This window comes from Pseudonaja textilis, chromosome 1 (genome assembly GCF_049901715.1).
Source record: "Pseudonaja textilis isolate UNSWEBS1 chromosome 1, rPseTex1.2, whole genome shotgun sequence".
NCBI classification, from domain to species: domain Eukaryota; kingdom Metazoa; phylum Chordata; class Lepidosauria; order Squamata; family Elapidae; genus Pseudonaja; species Pseudonaja textilis.
Genome location: NC_141990.1, coordinates 51,715,509 through 51,740,968, shown reverse-complemented (window position 1 = coordinate 51,740,968; position 25,460 = coordinate 51,715,509). Strand labels below are relative to the sequence as shown.

The 25,460-nt window shown below is 38.2% G+C and overlaps 1 protein-coding gene and 1 long non-coding RNA gene across 2 annotated transcripts in view; both read right to left on the bottom strand.

Annotated features, from left to right (window-relative positions):
- The window catches only part of DNAH14 (dynein axonemal heavy chain 14), a 244,663-nt gene extending 237,308 nt beyond the window's left edge, over window positions 1-7,355 (bottom strand). Inside the window, 4 exon segments of the mRNA XM_087929036.1 lie at window positions 528-658; window positions 4,735-4,916; window positions 6,999-7,190; window positions 7,342-7,355. Of these exon segments, the coding sequence (XP_087785162.1) occupies window positions 528-658; window positions 4,735-4,916; window positions 6,999-7,190; window positions 7,342-7,355 (519 nt within the window).
- On the bottom strand, window positions 7,258-20,814 carry LOC148127615 (uncharacterized). Its single transcript, XR_015743770.1, has 4 exons — window positions 20,695-20,814; window positions 17,095-17,262; window positions 11,564-11,673; window positions 7,258-8,249 (listed from the first exon to the last, which is right to left on the bottom strand). It is a non-coding gene; the product is annotated as an uncharacterized LOC148127615 (long non-coding RNA).
- Between the last annotated feature and the right edge of the window lie 4,646 nt (window positions 20,815-25,460).

Here is a 25,460-nt window from a genome sequence, read left to right as displayed (position 1 = left end):
AGTCACCAATTCCTGCCATGGTTGCTTCAGAATAATTGCTTGCTTCAGAATAATGACTAAAGAGAGTATAGCATATGTCAGAAGAAAGTTATTTTAAGAAAATAGTTTGTAGTACAAAATATCTAAGGAAACTATATTATAGGGAAAAAAAGGTTGCCTTAAGAATTGTTCAGATGCAAAAGGAATCCTCCTCTATGCTGACCACAGTACTTACACATAACAATTCAAATCTACAGCCAGAAAACTTGGGAATGGGGGGACTCTATGGCAGGCCTGTCAAATGTGGGCTAGATACGTTACGTGCAAGCCACACCCATCCAGGCTCCACAAAGGCAAAAAATGTTGTCATACATCACAATCCGGCCCATGAGGCAATCAAATTTGACTCATGTTTTACGGCATTACCACAATAAATAATTCTTACAATAGATGGAAATGTATAACCAAATTATACACATATAATACAAAATGACAGAATGAATCTTAAACAAAAAGAATAAATTGACATGAATTATAAAGAAAAATACCAGTAATGGGATCTTCCGAAATTTAGCCACATCCTGCGATTTAACAAATTCACAAGGTGGTAATAATGTCTGCCAGTTAAGTTTATCTCTGAGTCTCAAAATATGCAAAATGGCGTCATCATTAATGGGACCTAGAACAGAACAGAACCAATCAGCTGTAAGCATGACCTAAGGTAACTCTCTGAAGTTATACTTAAATTTCATCAGTGTTAATTAATTTCAACAAATTAGGATATTATAAGTTATTATATAACACAAATGCTTCCTCCTTCAAAATAAAACTGAAAGCATAATTTCTAATATAATTCTTTAAAACAAACTCTAATGCATATTAATCTTTTTCTTTATTTGGAAAACAAAGCAACCAGATAGCTAAAAGAAGAAACCAGTGTTTCTAGCTCTGATAATGAAGAGGAGAAAGGTGAAGAAGGCTGTGTGAATTTGGTTGAGCTCAGTTGTATCACATGACTTAGGATAACATTTGAAAGTAACCATTAAGTTATGTCAATATAGGTAATATAGTGACTTTTGATCTTCAGATATATGTTTAAATATCAAAGTGTATATAAGTATGAATTTCATCATAGTCAAATTATTAAATATGAGCCACTTTTGAAGTAAATTATTCTTCAGCTATAAGGATAAGAAAATATCTCCATCCCATGCCATTCAGGAGATGGGGTAAAGATCTTGATCACGTATCTGGAGGCTGTGCAAATTTGAAAGGATGAAACAGATTTGGAATGAATACCAACAAGAAAAAAAATCCAATTTATTCAGGAACCTATCAAGATAATTCAATATTTAGCTTTGGATAGGATAGCATTCCATCTCAATGAACTGATGTACAATTTGGGAGCCTTCCTGCACTCTCAGTTCTTGATAAGCAGCACATGATCCTTTAGGCAGCTGATTTACCATTCCTAGACATTCCTAGTCTAGAAGATTCTTAAACTTTATGGCTTGGGCCCTTGTTTTGAAATTATCTACACCAGATAGAATAAGCCTGCCTAATATAAGTGAAAAATAAGAAGATTCCCAGCAAGTAATAAGAATGTCACATCTTGCTCATTGTGAAACATTTAGGTCATTCAGGAAAGTAATAAAGACTGAGCTTTCAGAAATCTTTGCAAAGAAGTACAACACAAGCTTGAAAGCATATACAGTTAGCTGGATGATCAGCTGACCAAGCATTAGATGGTTGCTATTTTATTATTGTAATTTTGTGCATTTTTAAAAAATATCTTATAATTCTAAGTGTTCCTATATGAAGTTTGATGTAATATTTAAGGTACTGGCCCAGAGGTCAGGAGATTGAGTTCTAGACTTCCATTAGGCATGAAAACCAGCTAAGTGACTTTGAGCCAATTACTTTTTCTCAGCCAAACCCACCCACAAAGTTGTTCTGGGGAAACTAAGATGCAGGAATATTAGGTATATTTACCACCTTGAATTGAAATGTACAAAAACAATGCAATAAAATAATAATAAGCCCCCAATGAGGCACTACTTTTATGTGATTGTAGTGCTTGTGTGCTTTGAAGAAGATGAGAGTTACACCAAATGTTCAACCATATGGAAAGTTCTCACCAGAGGATCCAAATGAAGAGTGTCTCTCCCATTAAAATACGATGAGACATAATTTACAGAAACCTATAATTTACAGAAACCTATAATAGCTTTGTCAAAGAATACCTAATCAAGAAATATCACCTAGAAACAAGGGAGATTAAGGAAGAACTGGAAATAAAGCAGCAAATAACAATCCAAAAGATCGGCAGGTATGAAGCTCAATTTGCAAATTATAGGCAGAATCTCCAATTTCATCCAATCAGAAACATTTCTATCAATCCATCAACAGAGTTTGCAGTGAAGTGAACACCTGGCAAGAAGAAACAGTGCAGTTCCAGGTGCAGTTATGGGATAACCCAAAGAAATGGCAAGAATTGTTAAAGGAAGTGGTTAAAAATAATAAAGAAGCTGAAATGAAAGATCTTTGATAACAGCAGAAATGGTGGGAAAAAAGAGAAAAGATGAAGAATTGGTCAGCACTAGATCTACACTGGTTTCACTTCACTGATCTACACCCACTGGTTGCTAAGCAATTCAACTACAAGGAAATGAAATTGAAGAGCGGCTAACATCTGGAAAAATGTATTTGATAATGAAAGAATTAGCCAAAGGGGCAGCACCAGGCAACTACAGACCAACTAACTTCTTACCAACAACTTTCAAATTACTAACTGGTGTGCTAGCTGAGTTCAACAGCATCTAGTTGAAAACAAGCATTTAGAAACAAATAAAGTTATAATTAGAAGCCAGCATGGATTTGTTAAAAACAGATCATGCAAAACAAATCTTATTTCATTCTTTGACAAAGTGACAAAATTAGTAGACAGTGAAATGCTGTGAACATAGTATACAAGCAAGGCATTTGACAAAGTAGACCTCAGCCTACTTCTTGGTAAGGTAGAAAAATGTGGGTTAGACAGCATCACTACCAGTTGGATTCATAATTGACTGACAAACCATACTCAACAAGTTGTCCTGTAGCAGTACTAGATCTACATAGAGGGAAGTAGGCAGTGGGGTACCACAAGATTCCGTCTTTGGCCCAGTAGTCTTCAATAGCTTCATAAATCACTTGGATTAGGGAATAGAAGGGGAACTCATCAAATCTGCAGATGACACTAAACTGGCAGTAATAGCCAACACCTCAGAAAACAAGTTCAGGATAGAAAAAGATCTTAACAGACTTGAACAACAACATGAAATTTAATGTGAAGAAAAACAAGGTTTTACACCTAGGCAGGAAAAAACCACAGATGCAAGTACAGATTAGGCAAAAACAGTAACTGTGAGAGGGACCTTGGAATCCTAGTGGACAATCACTTAAACTGAGCTAGCAGTGTGTGGCGGCAGTCAAAAAAGCTAATACAAAATACAAAAAAGCTAATACAAACCTTGATTGTATAAACAGAAGCATAAAATAAAAATCACGTGGAATATTAGTACCTCTTTATAAATCCTTAGTAAGATCACACCTGGAATACTGCATTCAGTTTTGGTCACCACATTACAAAAAAAGATGTTGAGACTTTGGAAAAAGGGCAAAGAACAACAATTAAGATGATTAAAGGCCTGAAGACAAAAACATATGAAGAACAGTTGCAGAAATTGGGTATGGTTAGTCTACAGAAAAGAAGAATTAGGAGTCATGATAGCAGTATTCCAGTATTTGAGGGGCTGCCACAAGGAATAGGGGGTCAACTTATTTTCCAAAGCACTAGAGGGCAAGACAAGAAGCAATGCATGGAAACTTATCAAGGAGAGAAAACCTGAAATTAAGGAGAAATTTCCTAACAGTGAGAACAATTAACCAGTGCACTGAAAGTAGGATACCAGGAAGGTTTACTGAGTATGGGAGAGGTCAGACTGGCCTATAAGAAAAACAAAATGAAAAATAGAAAAGTGGCAAGACAAAGTATTACATAGTCAATACATAAAAAATAGCCGGCAGTTAATAACAAGAGCTGGTAATGGCTAAGATCAGGAAAGTTGAAGAAAGAGACAGGGGGGCTAATTCTGGTTGCACAAAACCTTAAGTATGAATACACACAAAGCCAGAATTGAGAAGATAGCAACAGAAAGCAAATGCCACTTCTGCAAAGAAGTTGAAAAAACAGTGGACAACCTAGTTAACTGCCTCAAGATCACACGAACTGGCTAGAAACAAGGGTATGACAAAGTAGCAACAATGGTGCACTGGAAGATCTTCAAGAAATACCACTTACTTGCCAGCAAGAAATGATAGGTCCATAAAATAGGAAAAAGAAAAAAGAAAATGAAGACAATAAAATGCCCTGTGGACTATATAATTTAAACAGACACTTGCGACATAACACTCCAGACTTAACAATTGTCAATAAGAAAAATAAAAACGTATGGATAATGAAATTGGCAGTGCCTGGAGATAGCAGAAGAGAAGAGAAAGAACTGGAGAAGATAACAAAATACAAAGACCTGCAAATAAAAATAGAACAACTGTATTAACAGAAAGCAAAGATAGTATCAACAGTAAGAGGCACCTTGTGATCACACATATATAATTGAATAACAAAGGATAAAAACTAGAATAATAGGTGATATTTTTAATATTGCTGGCTTCAATAACATTAATGCCATATTTGGCGTTTGATGTACGTACCAGTTTTATCATATGAAGGAGATTTTCTCACCCTGAAAGGTTTGTGTTCACCACCAAACTGAAATTTCATGCATGTCCTTGTATGGCAACTTAGCTGTACTGAAACAGCTTGACTGTCTGTCTTTTTCTTATCATCTGTAACAGCCAATATAAATTCATAAGCATTGTGATTATGCGAAAGACTAGAAGATACTATTTATCTAAAATCATTATCACTCTTGCATTTAATATTCTCTTTGTTATGTCAGGTAGAATTTAACACTATTATCTTTTAACCACAACCTTAATGGAAACAGTTTGGCACAATTGTTGTATCTAGTGAGCAGCAAGTCATTTCATAGTTTCCCAGATAGCTATAGTTTCAGAAGCTTTTGCACAATTCATTAGAACCCAAGTGTTCCTTGCACCAATTTTAATATTTTATTTTCTTCATCCTCCGTTTTCTCATTTTATGTTATGTGCTTCTTTTCTATTTTACCTTCTTCCTCATCTGAGATCCAAATCCAGAACAGAATTTGTGACAGAATAACTCCAAACAACTCTGATTCTGTAGTCCTGGAAAAAATTGTCCATTTTTTGACATGCAGTATATGGGCTGCCCTTAAAGAGCATCTGAAAGCTTCAACCGGCTCAAAAGCTGAAAGGACTGTTATACATGCTCCTCAATCAGCATATATTACACCATTGCTACATGAGGTGTATTAGTTGCTGGTGCTTTTGGCCTAAATTCAAGATGCAGATAGTTACCTAAAAACCATTCATAGAGCTTGGTAAATTGTCCGTCCTTGCATGTGTCTGCCTACTCCATCATAACTGGCAGGAGAAGCATGTTTCAAGTCTTCCCTATTAAAAAGGGGCCGCCTAGCTAGGATCCCAAAACCTTTTTCTGTCCCTGTACCTGACCAGGGGAACATCACCAACAACATGTCCTCAACCCTCTAGGCCTTTAAGTTCTTAGCATTGGGGTCAGCATGCATGGCGGAAGTCCATGGAATGGTTGACAGCGATGGTGTTTTTTAGCTGCCAATTTGCATTTTATTTTGTGATATTGTATTTTTAATAGTTGTTACATACATTTATTTGGGCAGTTAATACATTTATGTTAATTAATTAATAATAATATTGAGATGGATGGCCATATACTTTGATATAAATAAATAAAATCACAAGCAACAGGTTGATAAATAAAGGATAAAGAATCAGAAGAATACCAGACTTTTAAAAAAAAATGAAATAAGGACCTATTTGTGGAAAAGTCATTTTTCCTAAATAACTTGTGTCCTGCATCAAGATAATTAGAGTTGTCTACTAATTAGTGGTAAAAGCTTATATTTAAAAGCATCTTCTCACATGCTGGAAGCTCGGAAAATAACTGATACAGCATTCAAACCTATTGCTTAACTTTATATTACTTAATTGCATATGTTTGAGTTTTCTCATTTCACTGATATCCAATGGAAAGCTAGTTTTTTCATTTCACTGCTATCCAGAGGAAAGCTAGTTTTTTTCCAGAATAAACAAACAAATAAATAAATAAATAATAGTCGAAAATGGCATGAAGGAGCTACTTCACTTTAGCCTTTTTATTTGGATTAAAACAAAAACCCACACGATGGAAAATAATTTTGTTTAGAATACTGTATTCAATGGAACAAGTATTTTTGGTTAATTGCCAATCTCAGGGATAGAGAATTCTGATTTAGTATGATTATTATTAGTTATAATTATAAAGGCAAGAAGATGGCAGGACATTATCTGTCTCTTTGCTGCTTTTTACTGATTACCTTGAGTTTTGCAGCCCATATCTGGTACTCCTAATTTATGCCCTTACACTCATTTTAAAATTTGGCAGAACTGAAAATGTTTGTTATAATAGATAACTGCTATTGTTCTGGACAGTGAGAAGTAGCAAATTATTATACTATGCAATACAATATCTACATTATTTACATACCGCATTGGTGTGATATGGACAGTCTACAAAAATGGAATTATATTCAAATAATATTTTTGGTCAAGAATAAATAAATACATTTATAAAGTGACAGAGTCATTTTCTTTATAATTCCTTACTTCTAACATCATAGGTGTTTATATAATTGAATCTTAAAGAATATAATTAATGCATATACTGATATAGATTGTACTTCATGTAGGTTTATGTCATCATAATTTTGTTAGTTCTCAAAGAGGCCATAAGCCTCTTTAAACTAATCATTTAAGAATGGTTTGCTATGCCACCCAGACTAAATAATCTGTTATACTTTCCTTCATTTTCAACAGAAATATCACTAATAGTATAATCAGTTTTTTCATGAGAAGAAATTAAAGGAAGTTTTTCTGTGCTCATTTTTTTCAAATTAAAATCTTCCAAATTCCTGTTTTGAGGCCATTGTCTCATTTCAGCATGTTGATCAACAATTAATTTTGCTCTGTCCTTATGTATTCTTGAGAAACTAAAAATAAAAAGAAACAAAACATTTAGATTATTCTATACTTTATCAATATGGTAAACATGTGATTTTGAACAGGCATATAATGCATGAACATGTTTATAATTGTTATAATGCAAATAAGTGGGAGAAACCCTTCTCTATCCTTCCTTACCTATCCAACATCATTTTTTGTGAATAAACTAGATTCAAAACAAAAATACAGGTAGTCCTTGGGTTATGATGGCATTTGGAACCAGGTTGGATGTTATTATAAAGCATGATGTCCCAGCATCCTGGTTGCCAGTGTAACCCCAGGACCATGTGGGCCATTAAAGGGGAAGAGGCAGAGTCCCAGGCAAGGAGTGCAGGAATATTGGAGAGAGGATAAAAGTCTATGGGAAGTCTTAATCATCCAGATCATGGTTGTCCCATAGGTGCTTTTTCCAAAAGGCAACTAGACTTTCTTTGTCTTTTGTTTGAAAATGTTTTTCTTCTCATCAAAGAAACTTTTTCAGTTCCAACTGACTGGTGGAAATGGAAATATTAATATTGAGGACAGAGGTTCATTCTCTAAACTTGTGAGTTAGTTTCTAAACATTTCGTTTTCAGGCAAGGGAACATCTTCAATGGAATTTACAGAATGTCAGTATTGTGCCCTTCTGCTTATAAGGGCTTCAGGAGGTCAGGAGGTTTTGTGATGGGAGGGTCACATCAGGTGAGTGACTTGTGAAGGGTCTTGTGATAAGTCAGGTGTGGGTCATGTCAGGTGAGGGTCTTATGATGGGTAGATCACATCAGGTGAGAGTCTTGTGATGGGATCTTGTGTTGGGTCTTGTGATGGGTCAGTTGTGGGTCATATCAGGTGAGGGTCTTGTAATTAATAGACCATGGCAGGTGAGGGTCATTGGGAAGTAAAGTGCTGGTTGTGGGGGTTGCATGGGTTAGTTGAGGATTGGTGCTGTCACTGGTTGTTTGTGCAGTTGCTTTGAATTCTCAGGAGTTCATAGGCTGCTTGTAGGTTGATATGTCTGTTGATGGAATTGATCATCTCACCAGGAATTATCCAGAACCAAAGACAAGCTACAGAAGGATGAAAGAAACAATATAATGTACAAAATCAACTGTAACAATTGCAGCCAATTCTATATGGGACAAACATCATGTCAATTGAAAACCATGAACCAAGAATCCATGAACATCAGCTGGGAGTCAATCACCACAATCCCAAATTCCTAGTCCTTACCCACACTGACATCGAACAGCACCAAGTCAACTGGAGCAATACAAGAACCACTGGGCACACTACTACCCACCACGTGTGTGTGTTTATCAAAGCCTGACCCTCCACAAGCAATTCCATCAACAAACACACTGACCTACAACCAGCTACAAACCCAAGAATTCAAATTAACCATACAACCAGCCAGTAACACCACCTCAACTAATCCACACATCTCCCCCAACCAGCACTTCACCTCCCAATGACCCTGACGTGACATAATCTCCCTCCTTCACCTGATGTGCCCCACACCTGACCCATCACAAGACTCATCACAACTCACTCACCTGAAATGGCCTCCCATCACTAGACCTATTGACAACATGAAGCCCTTATAAACAAAAGAACATTGACACTGACATTTCCTAAATTCCACTGAAGATATTACCTAGCCTGGTAACAAAACATTCAGAAACCAACCCACAAGCTCAGAGAACAAATCTCCACCCTCATTCTACACCTGAGTTACAGATATTCACCAATATCACCAATATTTATATTCTTTGCAATAATCTGGTTGTTAGTTCTCTAAGAGTTGTTGAGGCTACTTTAGGTTTTATCTGTATCCTCAGAGTCACATCAGAGTGTAAATGGGTAAGGAACCTTCTTGGGACTGTTGAAAGGACTACATTATAAACAGGACAAATAAAACAACCACTTCACAAATGCATGGCGCAATACAAGAAAACAAACACATCAGGGCAGGATTCAGCACTCCATTTACATTTGAATGACCAGGGTAACTATTTTGAAGACAGACAAGTTCACATTCTGGACAAAGGGGGACACTAGTTTGAAAGAAGAGTCAAAGAGATCATCTATGTTAAAACTGAGCATCCCTCCCTCAACAAAGGGGGAAGAATATAACACCATCTATCTCTTTTTTATAATGCAGACCTTTCATCAGTCCCAAGAAGGTTCCACATGCATTTACACTCTGATTCAAGTGACTCTGAGGACAGATAAGCCCTGAAGTGGCCACAATGGCTCTCAGAATACTAAAGACCAATCCTCATAGTGCTAACAACTAGATGATTGCAAGAATATTCTTCTTTCCCTTCCCCACCAGTCAGTTAAAAGAAACTTATTGGATGAGAAGCAAAATGCTTTCAGACATAAAATCAAGAAAATCCAATTGCCTTTTGGAAAAAGCACCTTTGGGTTGGAAGGCCTTGGGAGGGCTGGCAGAGGTGGTACGTAGGTCAGGTGAGGCCCTGATGGTTTTGGGAATTTCAGAGCAGACCACACACTGGGGCAGAGGGCACTACAAGTGGGAGAAAAAATGACAGGAGCAATTTGCTGGAGCTACTTGTTACTTTCCCTGCCAGCTTCCCCGCTGGTTCTGCTTATAGAAACCCCGCAGGGAAGGTCACACTTAGTAATCATGGGACTACATCTTACTGCAACATTGTAATCTTGAGATTAGTACTTCAGCACCCAGGTCATAATCATATGAATTTTGAGGAGTAATCACATGTTCATTTTTTTCCAGAGTTTTGAACAACTGCTGAATTAATGGACATAAGTTAAGGACTACCTCTAATCTTAGTTCATTCATTCAGAAAATTGCTGAAATGGAGAACATCTGTAGACAGTGATATCTGCAGGGAGAGGGATTTGAAAAAATCAAGATGGCAGTTGTTACTAGTTCCCCTTGTATGTATGGAAAATTAATAGAAATATAGACGGGGTAGACTTTAATCACATGTTCATGCATTTTTTTTATCCTCTCTTCCTTGTAGACACTGCTGTTTGCAAGAAAGAAAAAGAATTAGCACATTTCCTCTTATGGGTACTATATACATGGTAGGTGAAATGACAACATGTGCATGATGATATAATTACAAAAATGCTGCAATTTTTTATTTATTTTATTTATTACATTTATACGCCAACTTTCTTACTAATAAACTGACTCTGACTTATGCATTTGTATTCCACAGCCTATGAAAAGTACACAATGATTATATCATTACCAGTAGATGCACATTGTAATTTTGGTCTTGCTCTGGTTATCATTGCTGTTTATAATTTCATGTTGAAATTGAATCCTCCTTTCTACGTTAATGTTAGATTGATAAATAAATATTTGGCTTAATTCATTTTTTGAGCTAGCTTTGAATTTTATGCAAATATTACTAAAATTGAGAACAGGGCAACCTATAGAAGTAGTTACTAGAGTATGATAAATGAACAATTCATTATTTAGGATCATCCTGTTTAATCATCCTCCTGCCAAAGCCAGAAAAAGAAACTGGGTGGGGAGTGAGGGAGGGAAGAAGGAAGAGAAAACATGTCAGATAAGAATTACATATAAGAAAAAACAACAGATTAAATTCTAGACAAAGCTTTCTTAACTAAAAATGCCTTATAACCAATTTCTTCATAGTTTAACATCTCATTTCCAGACGGCCTGCTTCCTGCCATGCTATTTGCAAAGAGCCCAGCAGTAGAACTATGGAACTCCTTCAAAAGAGGCTTTTTAAAGCTCATTCAAAGCATCTTTTTTAAATTGCTAAATCAGCAATGCCCTTTTAAGACTCACACAGCTGCTATGGATATTGCTCCTAGTTGCTTTTTCATGTGAGAGAATCAAAAAACGTCCCTCCTGAAGCTAAGCACCATTGGAAATCATACAATTGTGGGAACTGATAGTATGCCAAAGACTTAATAATATTTCTATGTAGGTAACCCAGATTCCTATAGTTTGTCATTTATATGAAAGAATTCAACATACTGAAGCAGTTTTTCCAAATCCAGTGCCAAATGTGTTAAACCAATTCCCACAATGGCCATACTGAGTGTGTTTATTGAATCTATTCACCCTAACTGAAGGACACCAAACCAGACATGCAGTAGTTATATTCATATATTAAAATTGGTATCTAATGCCATGGATCTTGTACCATTTGACTTTTACTCAGACAATAAGATTTTTGAAGTTGTCAACTTCTCAAATCATCTTAAATCCCCTAAAATCCAAATATATATAGTAAAAGAGAAAGAAAGTATCTAGTCTTTGTTAATCCAACCTAGATGCATTAATAGTAAACACTGGATTTCAGTCTATGCTTTATCCTTTACTAAATATAGACATAATATAAAATTCACTTACATATATTCAAAACCAATTTTTTCTTCTGTTTTTATTTTTTGCTTTCTTTTAGTGTCTGTCCTCCTGTAAACAGCTGTGCGAAGATCAGAAGCAAAGTTACCAGGGAATTCCTAGAAGAGAAAACCAAATAATAATTTATTATGTTAGAAATGGAATACTTTGGAAGTTATTAGGTTAGTTCCAGTATGTTTGGCTGACTTACATCCATATTGAATTATAGCAGAGATATGCAACATTTGAGGTCTGGAGGCTGCAGTTGTGCCTCCCAGCCAGAGGTGGTATTCAGCAGGTTCTGACCAGTTCTGGAGAACCAGTAGTGGAAATTTTGAGTAGTTTGGAGAACCAGCAAATCCCACCTCTGACTGGACATTTTACAGTATCCTTCCCCTGCCACACCCACAAAGCCACGCCCACAGAACCAGTAATAAAAAAATTTGAATCCCACCACTGCTCACAGTCTTCTTCAAATTACAAGAGGCTATACTGATTTTCAGTGCATTTGGAAGAGTTGTACTAAGTACACAAATGGAAAAAGAATTACTCCCTTGGAAGCACAAGGAGGAAGAAAGCACAATTGCTTTCATTCCCCTTACAACTAACTTCCAAAATCAGGGAGTAAAATCTTAATTCTTCAGTCATTTCATTCATTCATTCAACAGACTTCAAATACAATTAAAAAAATACTACACATATCACAAACAACAGCAATCCAGGCTGCTTGTCTTTGAAGCAATCTGGGCAGACTTGATGGCACATAATCAATCAATACATTTGCATCAGTTTTGCATCATTTATCAGGTAAAATTAATGCAAATCAGTGGTGGGTTTCAAATTTTTTTACTACTGGTTCTGTGGGCGTGGTGGGGAAAAATACTGTAAAATCTCCAGTCAGAGGTGGTATTTGCCAGTTTTCTGAACTACTCAAAATTTCCACTGCCGGTTCTCCAGAACTGGTCAGAACCTGCTGAATACCACCTCTTATGCAAATGCATAAAATGTCATTATGTAGTTTCACAGACAATACATTTGCACAAATGACTAATTCTAAATTTAATGCCTATTTAACATTTAACTTATATGCGGAACACATGAGAAAGGCAGGACTAGATGAATCAAAAATTGGAATTAAGATTGCTGGGAGAAATATCAACAACCTCAGATATGCAGATGATACCACTCTAATGGCAGAAAGTGAAGAGGAACTTAAGAGTCTCTTGATGTGGGTGAAGAAGGAGAGCGCAAAAGTTGGCTTGAAACTCAACATTAAGAAAACTAAGATCATGGCATCCGGCCTCTCAATTCCTGGCAAATAGATGGGGAAGAAATGGAAGTAGTGACAGATTTTATTTTCCTGGGCTCCAAGATCACCGCAGATGGGGACTACAACTAAAAAATTAAAAGACACTTGCTCCCGGGGAGGAAAGCTATGGCAAATCTAGACAGCACACTAAAAAGCAGAGACATCACCACGCCAACAAAAGTGCATAAAGTCAAGGCTATGGTTTTCCCAGTTGCAATGTATGGCTGTGAAAGTTGGACCAAAAGAAAGGCTGAGCGTCTGTTCTGACCAAGGCTTCCTGAGACCATAATTAAGCACACACTTAGTCCAAACAACTTTTATTTTATTTCAGCGCTGGGAATTATGTTCATTCCCAACCTATAATGAGTCCCAAACAGTCTCTTGCAATGAGAACAGGCTCCCCTTGTTCTTCTGCCTTGCTGCTGTCAGATTGTAGAGGTTCCAGTGTCAGCACACAACTTCCAGTTGGCCTTGGCCCCATCTCTGTATCGGATGCAGGACCATTGTCCCAGTTCTCCCCAAATTTCCAGACTGGCTCATGTTCTTCCCCACTGTCCAATTCTGCTGCCGTCTCTGCAGGCTGCCGGCAGACCACAACAGCACCAAGGAATTTAGGCCTTTGAACTATGGTGCTAGAGAAGACTCCTGAAAAACTCTTGGACTGTAAGTCGATCAAACTGGTCAATCCTAGAGGAGATCAACCCTGACTGCTCTTTAGAAGGCCAGATCAAGATGAAACTCAAATATTTTGGCCATCTAACGAGAAGGAAGGACTCACTGGAGAAGAGCCTGGTGTATCAATACAAAGACTGTAGACAGCCACTGCTCCATGGATCTGGAGTATATGACACTTAAATGTAGACCCATATATCTTCCACGGGAATTCAGCGTGGTTTTGATTACTGCAGTCTATATCCCACCTGATGCCAATACTACCATAGCTTTGGGATTCTTCTATAACATTGTTAGTTATCAGAAGAATAAGTATCCTGATGCTGTGCATATCATAGCAGGGGACTTTAATCAAGCTGATTTAAAAGAAGTGCTCCCTAAATTTTATCAGCATGTTAAGTGTGCTACTAGAGGAGCAAACATATTGGACAAAGTATATACCAACATCAAACATGACTATAAGGCTATACAATTACCACATTTGGGACAATCAGACCATGTCACTGCTTTTAGCACCAGCTTACATCCCTCTTAGGAGACGGGCTCTGCCTATAATAAAGACAGTGAAATCTTGGCCAGAAGATGCTTCCCAACAACTTCAGGATTGTTTTGAAAACACAAATTGGGACATCTTTTACCACCCTGACCTAGAAGAGCACACTGCAGCTGTTCTGTTCTATATCAAACACTGCACTGTGGATAAACGTATTAGGATCTATCCCAATCAGAAACCCTGGATGACCAAGGAAGTCCAGCGCCTCTTGCATGACAGGATCAAGGCCTTTAGGTCTGGTGATGGGGCAAGATACAGCGTTGCCAGAGCTAATCTGAAGCAAGGTATCCGGAAGGCCAAGACTGATTATAAGAGGAAGATTGAGGATAATTTTTATAGCAATAACATGAGGCGGGTGTGGCGAGGGATTCAACAAATTACAAACCATCAACTGACCAATGTCATCCCTGCTGAGGGGGATGCTTCATTGGCAGAGGAACTGAATCATTTCTTTGTTCACTTTGAAGTGGAGACATCAGAGACAGATAAAACACAACTACCAGACAATTGTAGCCCCCACCTCATTGTGGAGGAACAGGAGGTGAGGAGCATTCTGAGGGCTGTGGACCCTAGAAAGGCTGCCGGTCCTGATGGTATCTCTGGCCGAGTGCTTAAAGACTGTGCTGATCAGTTGGCTGGAGTCTTTACCAAGATCTTCAATCGGTCTTTATCCCAGTCCACTATTCCATCTTGTTTGAAGGCTTCCACCATTGTTCCGCTGCCAAAGAAGTTCCCTATCAATAACCTCAGTGATTACAGACCACTGACACTCACTCCTATCATCATGAAGTGCTTTGAGAAATTGGTCTGCCGGCACTGGTGTTCCGCATACATTTGAAAAACACTAGTTTGCATGCAGAAAAAAATAGATCTACAGAGGACGCTATAGCCATCACTCTTCTCACTGCTCTGACTCATCTAGAACAGTGGGAGAGCTATGTGAGGATGCTTTTTGTGGATTTAAGTTGTGTTTAACACAATTCTTCCACAAAGACTAGTGTCCAAACTTCTGGACCTTGGGCTTTCTAATTCAATCTGCCTTTGGATTATGGATTTCCTGTCTGGTCGCTCACAGAGGGTCAGATTAGGTAATCATACCTCTTCAGCCCTTATTCTTAACACTGGTACACCACAGGGTTGTGTGTTGAGTCCCTTACTCTATATTCTTTATGTGCATGACTGCATTCCCATCCACTCTAGTAATACTATTGCTAAATTGGCAGATGATACAACAGTGGTGGGACTTATCTCCGGGTGGGGGGGATGAGTCTACCTATCGAGATTAGGTGGACCGGTTGCTTTTGTGGTGTGGAGACAATAACTTGGTCCTCAATACCAATAAGTCCAAGGAGCTTATAGTGAATTATAGAAGGAACAGATCAGACATCCAGCCCTTGCTTATCAATGGAGACCGAGTGGAGCAAGTGGCCAGTTTTAAATTTCTGGGTGTTACCATAAAAGAGGACCTGACCTGGGGTGCTCACATTGCAGCCCTAGTCAAAAGGGCCCAGCAGAGATTATACTACCTGAGACTTCTCAGAAAACAACAACTGAATGAAAAACTGCTGGTGACCGCTGCACCATAGAGAGCATTTTAACTTACTGCACCTCTGTATGGTTTGCCAATTGCACAGTGGCAGATAGGAAAGCACTCCAGAGGGTTAACATCATTGCCCAGAAGATCACTGGTTGCCCTCTCCCCTCTTTGGAAGAGCTTTATAGCTCCTGCTGCCTTAAGAAAGTTCAAAACATTTTCATCTCATCCTGGGTATCCTTTTTTGAATTATTACCATCTGGCAGATTGTACAGAATAATAAAAACAAGGACAAATAGGCTGAAAAACAGCTTCTATCCCAGGGCAGTAGCTCTTTTGAATTCTGCTGTATAGTGCAGTGTTGTTGCGGTGTCAGGGGTTTTCCGTTCAATGTGTGAAGGGTGAAGGATGTGTGTTTGTGTTTATTTTCATGGTCATGATGTGTACTGAAGATGGTGTTTCATTGTACGAAACGAAGATTTCATTGTACGAGGTGCAATGACAATAAACTAAACTAAACTAAACTAATGCCGGGAAAGATTGAGAGCAAAAAAAGAAGGCGACAACAGAGAATGAGGTGGGGAGATGGAGTCACTGAAGCAGTAGGCATAAGCTTAAATGGACTCCAAAGGGTGGTAGAGGACAGGAAGGCCTGGAGGAATGTTGTCCATGGGGTCGCGATGGGTCAGACACAACTTCACAACTAACAACAAAAATTTAATCCATACTTTTCCCCCTCAATGATATATTAGAGTGAAATTTTATTATAATAAAAAAACTGTGCCATTGAAACAATTTTAGGGTGCTGAGGGCATATATATGGATCATAAGCTGCAGATTCCTATGCCCAGATTTTGAGCAAGCATGCTCAAACAAATTATGTACAATAAGAAGCATCAGAAAATATTTAATTATTACAATTTAAAATATTTTGTAACAGCAAGCACAAAATATTTTAAAAATCCAATAGTGGTTCTCAGTATATTGTAGTCTTTATGTTCTAATAAGCAATCATAGAACTTTTTCTTTTTTCTATAAACCAGAAATCTTTAAATGAAGATCATTTTTTCCTCAACATGCCTAACTGAAACAAAAGTCTGCATTTGGAGCCAAACAGATGTTTCAGATTACTTTTAGAAACCACATTATATCCAGTACAGTATGTATTGTATAATCTAATAACTGAGATCAAATCCATTTTCTCTACAAAGATTAGTAATAAATTTAATTTAAGATAAAAGAAAACTACAGTAAGACATTAGAATGAATTTTATTAAGCAATGAAAATTCATTGACTACTATGACTACTAGTCTCACTACTGGTAATATCATCTTATACTTATACTATACTTATTAGCAGAACATATTATATTTATCACAGTTATGTAGCTTTCAGTAAGACCATTAAGTGCATGTACTAAAGTTTAAAAACAAGCTGCTCAGTATAAATTCTCAAATTTTAAAGTTCTCACTAGTAGGTTCTCATTTTCTTCAGAACTAGAAGCTTGTTCAGGCTTGACAAATTTTCCTTTCTCCATATGTGGTATTTTGGTGTCTTTTGGTCCATGTTCGAGACGGGAAATCAGAGGTTTTTGTTGAAGTCTTGTTTTATCATCCATCTTGGGCTGGTAAGTTTTATTCTAATGTTAAGAGAATTAACAAAAATTAAAGAAGGGCTTTTACTTCTCAGAATTTTCTATTAGAAACAGACTACATGGGTTTTTTTTTAAAAGAAGACACTTTAAAAAAAATAGATTTCTATTTATATTGTGAAATCAGATATTTTTTCTTCTTTTCTTCTGATCCTGAATTTCCTGCATAGTAGAACCTAACAAAATTCTACTTCCCTTACTTTATTGAAATAAGAAAATAAAGAAGATGAAACTTATTTTGTATTTTAACAAGAAGCTTTTTTAACCCCTGCTTACTCCATGTTCAACTTTTAGGGCTGTTTTGGAACTACAGTAACAATGTTAAAAATATGTGTCAATGTGACTCATCCAATAACTGATGTCTACCCATTCTAGTTGCTGAAAAAAGATAGTACAGTACCGAAATAATCTCAGCAATAGATAAACTCAAGAATACAAATTGTGCAGATAAAATAAAGCCCTTTACTATACAGACCTGCATTCTAGTCACAAAGCAAGCATCCCAATTTTTATAAGCCCAGAAACAGAAGCTAGAAATTTAATTTTGTCTTATGTCTCTACCCTGTTTCTCCAACAATATGGCCTCCCCCAATAGGAAGTCCCGGCATATTTTATAGGCATGAAATGAAGCCCCTCCTCCCAAATTAAGGCCTATATTAAAACATGTGAAATGGGGGGGAAATGGGGGGGGTTGCCGTTAGGAAGTACTTTTGTTGCACACCCGGATATGGTGCTGCCTGCGTTGACCCCGATACAAAGTGCCCCACCAATGCCGAGGTCAACATTCAAGCCGTCACCGCCCGCCTGCCCGAAGATGCAAGGGGAGGGGGAATTAAGTCACCCCCCCAAAAGACGGCCTAGCCATTTTTTCGGGCTCAAAAAAAAATAAGACCCGGCCTTATTATATGAGAAACACGATAGTATTGGATCAACATGATTAGTTCCCAATTATATTATTTTCCTAATTTTATTAATTATCTGATTAAATCAAGGAATACTTAGTATTACATTTTATGTGGATGCTGAATCTCTCGACTTTGGTTTCATTATGAGTTCTAGTATTAAAAAGTTATAGAATGTCAACTCCATCAATCAAATCAAATACTTGTCTACAATTCTGCAGACAATTCACAGAAATTGCCAAAATTAATTGTAATCAGCGTCACTTGAAAACATACATGCTCATTTTCCATCTCTCCTACACATAGCCAGTTATAAATTGCATGACAATTCCATAATGTCCCTTTAAGAATGCTTAGACCAGTGGTCGCCAACCAGTGGGCTGGAGACCACTGATGGTCTGTGAGAAAATTTTGGTGGTCTGCAGAGAAATGTCACCCCCCCCCCAAAGCACCCCCCAAAGCAATTAATCCAGGCTATGCAGACGACATGGCCCGCGGGAACACAAGGCCTGCGTTGCTTGCACTGCAAACAACACGAGGTAGTGAGGGGAGGGCGGGAAGAGCGGAACTTGCCCCACTCGCCTTGCCTGGCCACCTGGCTGCTTCTTTCTACTTCTTTCTTCTTCTTCTTTTAGCTGCACGCAAGGAAAGCACCAAACGTCTTTCTTTCTCTCCCCCAAACTCTGCCAGAAATGAGTCTTTGGGACCCTGCAAGGCATCCTGCTCCAAGAGGCTGTGCCATTCTGGCAGAGTTTGGGGAGAAAAAGAAAGACTTCTGCTGTTTCTGCTGCTTTCCTTGCATGAAGCCAAAGTCTCTCTCTCTCTCTCTCTCTCTCTCTCTCTCCCTTTCTCTCTGAGAACGGAGCTGGAGACTGTATCCTGCGATTCCAAATAAAGAATGATTGTTGATCAGTAGGAAAACAGGGTGGGGAATTTTCCTGCAGATTTTTGAGGTTTTCCCGGGGTCTCTGGTCCACAGGATTTACAATTATGAGTTTGGTGGTCCCTGAGATCCAAAAGATTGGCGATCCTTGCCTTACACATTATGTTTCCCAATCTGGTCATTTTTAGACAATGGATTTCAATGCTTAGAAGTCTTACCAATATTGAGAATTCTGTAGGCTGAAGTTCATCTCAAAATTGTCCAGGTTCAGAAACAATGTTCTAGAGGAGTGGTGGTTAACCTTTTCGGCACCATACGTGCTCTGAAAAGGAATCAAGTGCCGAAGTGCGCACACATATGCGCGCACTGAAACCCAGAAGAGTGGCTCCCGGCGCGTGCATGTGCACCAGACACCTGGTCTTTCGGCTTCTAACGCTTGTGGTCTTTTGGCTTCTCACCTGGAAGAGCAACGGGTGATGGCTGGCATGCCTAGAGACATGGCTCTGTGTGCCATTTCCAGCACACGTGCCATAGGTTCACCATCATGGTTCTAGAGTCTAGATGTATCTAAACTGCTAAATCTGTGCTTGTGGTGTCTCAATATGTGCGGACACATTTGAACATATGATTTGTCAGCTTTATATGGATACAATATCCAGCTCCATTTAATCGCCCAGATCCTACCCCAAAGCAAAGAATTACAGGATCATAAAAAGAAAAAAAATCTAGATACAATGTCCACAGTTTTGTATCATGGTGAAGCCTGATTTAGTCAGATCCATAAAATTAAATGAATCCACAAATAAAATATCTTAGCTCAGAAAGCTAGTTTGATGGTAGTTAAAGTGTTGACCTAGAAACCAGAAGACTGAATTCTAGTTCCGCATTAGCCATGAAAGTCAAATGGGTGACTTTTGGCCAGTCACTCTTTTTCAGCCCAACCTACCTCACAGGGTTGTTGTGGGGAAAATAGGAGGAAGGAATATTATATATCTGTGCTACAATAAAGACAGGGTAAAAATTTAATTAGATGATAGATGGATGGATGACAGACAGCATTATAGACATGATGATAACATGTAATGATGGGCTCATGTGCTTCTTGCCTAAATGGTCACATGAAATTTAGAGGAACTATGCTGGAATAAAAGGAACCACTTTTACCTATATTCCCTTTATCCTGAGCTAAAAGTTCCAAATGAAATTTTTTTCAACACCATTTCATCATTTTGTTGGGTTTTTTTTTCCAGTACAGCAGAAAAAATACTAACCTGGAGGGAGGGGGAGATGTACTTGCCCATGAATTTCTCCATATATGTCCATACATCTATTTTGTAACACATAAACTTTTAAAGTCACATTAAAATTAGCTGTTTTGCTTCTCTCCCCTCCCCCCTTTTTTCCTTTACTCCAATTCCTCAGTTTGCAAACAACTGCAAACTAACTAACAGGTGGTAATTCTGTACAAAGCCCCCATTTCCTCCTCCGCATGCCAAACGCACGACCTGAGCAATTTTACCTCAGTCCACCGCCACCTCCTCCTCTCGTCTTCATTTCTTCGCAATCCCCGCCTATATAAAAACCGCACTGCTTCTTCCCAGGCAGTATCCCACTCAAAAATGGAAAGGGGCTCACCGTGTCCTCCGCCAGACAGTCGATCCCACCTGTTTCGCTGCTTCAGCCGCCGCTGCTGCCGCCGCCGCCGCCGCGGGAGAAAGAGACCGTTATTCCAACAGCAAAAAAAAAAAAAAAAAAGTGCCTCGCGCCCGTTCCCGCCTTCTGCATCCACGCACCGTGGTGGAGCCGTGGAGGCGCTGTGGCGCAAGAGCTCGAGTGGTTTAGGGAGCTCAGCCTCTCGAGGAAGCTGTTCAGGCACGCCTCGATTTCTTAGGAGGTTGAATAGTGGTGCTTTTCATTTCAACACCGTTCTGGGCGAAGGGGATGGGTGGGTGGGTGAGAGAATATGAGAGGCGCGATTATAACAATATAATAATGAGCTATTGTTGTTTCTTTCCAGAGCTTCGGAAATGGAAAATAACCAAATGTCTTCCGCCCTGGTATAACGAGAATGAACTATTTCTTACATAAGCGACAATGTCTTTAATCCTGCTTCAAACCTGCTTTCTTGAAGCAGTGATCCCACTTAGCCTCGCTGGGTATTATTGTACCATTTTTCTTTTTAAAAGATGCATTACTAAGTTCCTAAAACGTTTCACTTTCTTTTGCAGAATGTTCATTGGCTTCATTAGTTAGGATGTCTTCTTTTGCTGGTTTTGTTTTGATCTGGCTTTGATTATTTTGGTCTTCCAGGCTTTGATTTATATGTGGCTTTTTATATATTTTGGTTCTTAGGTTAAGCTGCTCAAAGTCATATGTCAGTCAGGCAGCCAATTAATTAATGTGTGCATTATATGGAGCTGGTTTGATTGAATCCTATCCCTATTGTAATTTAAATTCCACGTAGTTCAAGGAGAATTTCTCTGTTTGTATGCTATTGCATCTATAATTTTCATTTTCTTATCTGTGTTCAGTAATATAATATTTTCTGCCCTATTTGAGAAGAGACCTGTAACTTTGATGAACTCTTGGAAGACAATAACTACAGGATGAAAGCCCTAAACATCTTTTTCCCTCAAGTTTTAAATTTTGTTTTATTGTATCATTATAATACACAATATGTTTTATTATTTGGATACAGTTTTATTTATATGACAATATTAATGAGAAATTATGAATATCATTCTGATTTAAACATCTTAAACCTTTAAAGAGTAGAGCAAGTTTGTTGTAGTGGTTAAAGCATCTAGCTAGAAGCTAGGAGTTTATGAGCTCTAATCCTAACTTAGGCACAAATTTATCTGGATGTTAATTAACTAAAATAGAGAAATAGTAAAGTATGGGGCATCTGGTAGAAATCACAATGATGTTATACATGTCATGGTATTATTGCACAAATGATGCACACATCATTATGTGACATTCTGTCACTTCCCCCTGCCTACCTGAATGGGAATGTCATAGTTTTGAGAAAAGGGCATGTGTGTCAAGTAAAAAATAGGGTACATGTTTTTATTTTCCTGAGAATTGAACAGATATTTGTTTTGAGAAATCAGTACATAAAATAATTTTGGTTGGTGCTGTCTATTTGTTATAGCATGACAAAAATTATCTCTCAAATTTTAGTTTTTCAGACTGTTACTAAGATTAAAGTTCTTGGAGCAATATAATACTATCTCTTTCCCTGCAATGCTGAAACACTTTTTTTTAAAAAAATACGTTATAATATCTATTCTTATGTTGATTCTAGTAAAGATAATTATAGGTAGAATTAGCCAACTTCCAAATTACAATACATGAGTGTTATTATATACATCTCAAAAGTTTTAAGGGACTAGATGGGGAAAAAGCAGACTCAGTCCAAGCAAGATAGAGCAACTTTTTGGAAATGGCGTACCAATCTCTTCTTTCCAAAACTGAGAAATGACTAGTCCAAAGTTACCACCAGCTTTGTGGCTAGACTAGGACTAGAACTCACAGGACTAGAACTCACAGTCTTTTGGTTTCTAGCCTGATTCCTTAACCATTACACCAAATTGGATTTCAACTATGAAGGAGAAAACATTTAAAAAATTATATCCTTCAAGTATCAAATATGCTACCCACATCACTACTTGTGGTTCTGTAAGGTGCAGTGAATCAGGACCATTCATAAGGTGGCAGCCTAGAAGATTCATTCAACCTTATACATAAGATTCTGTTCAACACTAAATTGGCACTTGATAAGGGTCAACGAACTCCAGGTGTGTGTGTGGTTGGACTTAGATCTCTTGTGGCAGCCCAAAGACTCTAAAATGTTGGGCTTAATTCCACCTTTCAGCTCTGCCTGCTTTTCTCCTACATGCTCCTGCTCAAAGAGCAAGTGAAAGTTATGACAACCATTGCCCAGCTTCAGCTGGTATGTGAGCTACAGGCTTTTTTTAATAGAAGCATACACAAGAGTCATTCATGCCCTTGTCCTCACATAATAAATAATAAATGCTCTGTCCTACACACTGGCAAAAAAAATCAGAAAATAAAATACAGGCTGAATAGTCAAGACTTTGTTGATGATCCAAACTCTGTAAAGGACCTTGGAATACTCATCTTTAATGATCTAAGTGCTAGAGCCCACTGTAACTACATAGCCAAAAAGGCATTAAGGGTTGTTAACCTAATCCTGTGTAGCTTTTTCTCTGGTAATATCACACTTCTAATTAGAGCATACAAAACATTTGCTAGACCAGTACTCGAATACAGCTCATCAGTCTGGAACCCGCATTATGTATCTGATATTAGCACAATTTTAAATTAAATCCTGTATAGCCCTATATGGATTGGGGCATAGATATATTCAGGACCATTTACTTGCAGTAGAATTTGCCTGCCCAAGATTGTATGCACAGAATACCAGAGTTGGAAGGGACCTTCAGGGGTCTTCTAGTTCAACCTCCTGCTCAGACGGGAAACCCTATACCATTTCAGACAAATGGTTGTCCAATCTCTTCTTTAAAACTTCCAGTGTTGGAGCATTCACAACTTCTGGAGGCAAGTTGTTCCACTGATTAATTGTTCTACCTGTCAGGAAATTTCTCCTTAGTTCCAGGTTGCTTCTCTCCTTGATTAGTTTCCATCCATTGCTGCTTGTGCTTTGGAGAATAGCTTGATTCTCTCTTCTTTGTGGCAACCCCTGAAATATTGGAATACTGCTATCAAGTCACCCCTATTCCTTCTTTTCATTAAACTAGATATACCCAATTCCAGCAACTGTTCTTTATATGTTTTAGCCTCCAGTCCCATAATCATCTTTGTTGCTCTTCTCTGGACTCCTTCTAGAGTCTCAACATCTTTTCTACATCCTGTCGACCAAAATTTTAGAATGCATCTAAAAATCCCACAAGTTGCCTATGAGATCTGGTGGAAAGAAAGGTTCCCCTTATGGTAAAATATGTTATTCTTTTTCTTCCAAAAATAAGAATAATTTCCTCTTAATATTCTGGAAAATAATAGAAGGCTTGATTGCTCCATTAAAATTTTGGGGCCCCAGAAACAAAGAGAATTCTTGGTATACTTACTGTGGGATGAGTGATGGGTACTATCTTATTAAAAGGTAAGATTTGTTTCTGGGCCCCCAAAATTTATTCCTTCCAATCTTTTTAATATTGTAGATAAAAATGCAGTTAAGATTTCATTGATAGATGGTGGTGTTTCTGAGCTTCACTTACTCAACTAGGTAACTTCATGACATTATCTAGTTAGGTAATGAAAGGTCTGAAAATAAATAACCAGGCTCAGAGAGCACATAGGACTCCATAATTCTGTCACAGCCGCATCAGAGTCCAGTTCAAAGAAGGAGTTAGAACTGGGACTGTCTGACAGGGATGGTACGTCTCCCTTGGCATGTTTGGAGAGGCCAGGGGCTGTCCTGGGCCCCTTGGGCATTATGGGAGGTGGTGGACCAGACAAGAGAGCTATCTATTTGCACAGATCACAGGGGAGGATCAACTGCTGATAGGCAAGTGGTGCTCATAGGCAGCAGATCTCCTCTGATGAGTAACAGCTGCCTCCTCCACTCAATCCAAGGGCAAGAAGAGCAGAGCGTAGGCAAGCCCAGAGAAGGGCTGCAAGAATACTCGGGAGGAGCTCGCCCACCCCTTCTCACAAGGAACACCTGGAATGGAGTAACTTAAGGAAAAGCCATGGACAGTTAGTCTTTGCTATTGTTTACTTTGACTTATATTCTCCTGGCTTCAACTCACGCCTGTTGCTGTTTGTTTTGCCTTGCTTCAAAGATTGCTCTTCACCTTTTGTCTTGGACATTGCCCTTGTCCTATGGACTGCTTTTGGTCTTTGCTTTGCTGTGCCCTTGGAACTGCTATTTGCCTGGGACCTTTTCTTTCCCTTGAGGACTGCCCTTGTCTTGTGCTGGACTCTGCCTTGTGGACTGGACTTGGAACTTTGGTCTTTGCCTTGTGAGCATGCTCCTATTTGGTGGACTTTATTTGTACTCCAGGGGCTATTGTTTGCGGGACTGTGGGTGGCTGTCTTCAGGGTAGCATGGAAGTGGAGGCTTACCATTTGGAGTACTGTTTATTGAAAGAAATAAAGGACTCTCTAGGGGCTTACTTTGCCTTGACCACATGGGTCATAACAAATTCAACCCTGAGCTACATATATTCTCTTTTTTTAATAGTTCCATTAATTTAAGACACAATAATAATCAAAATCCATAATTTGATAGTTGACAATATCATCTACTCTATTCTTCTCCCATCCATTGCTTTCCATACTACCCATTCTGAAAGAGTTTTGAAGACTTGAAAAGATCAAACATCTTTTTTTTTAAATTTAATTTTTATTGCGTT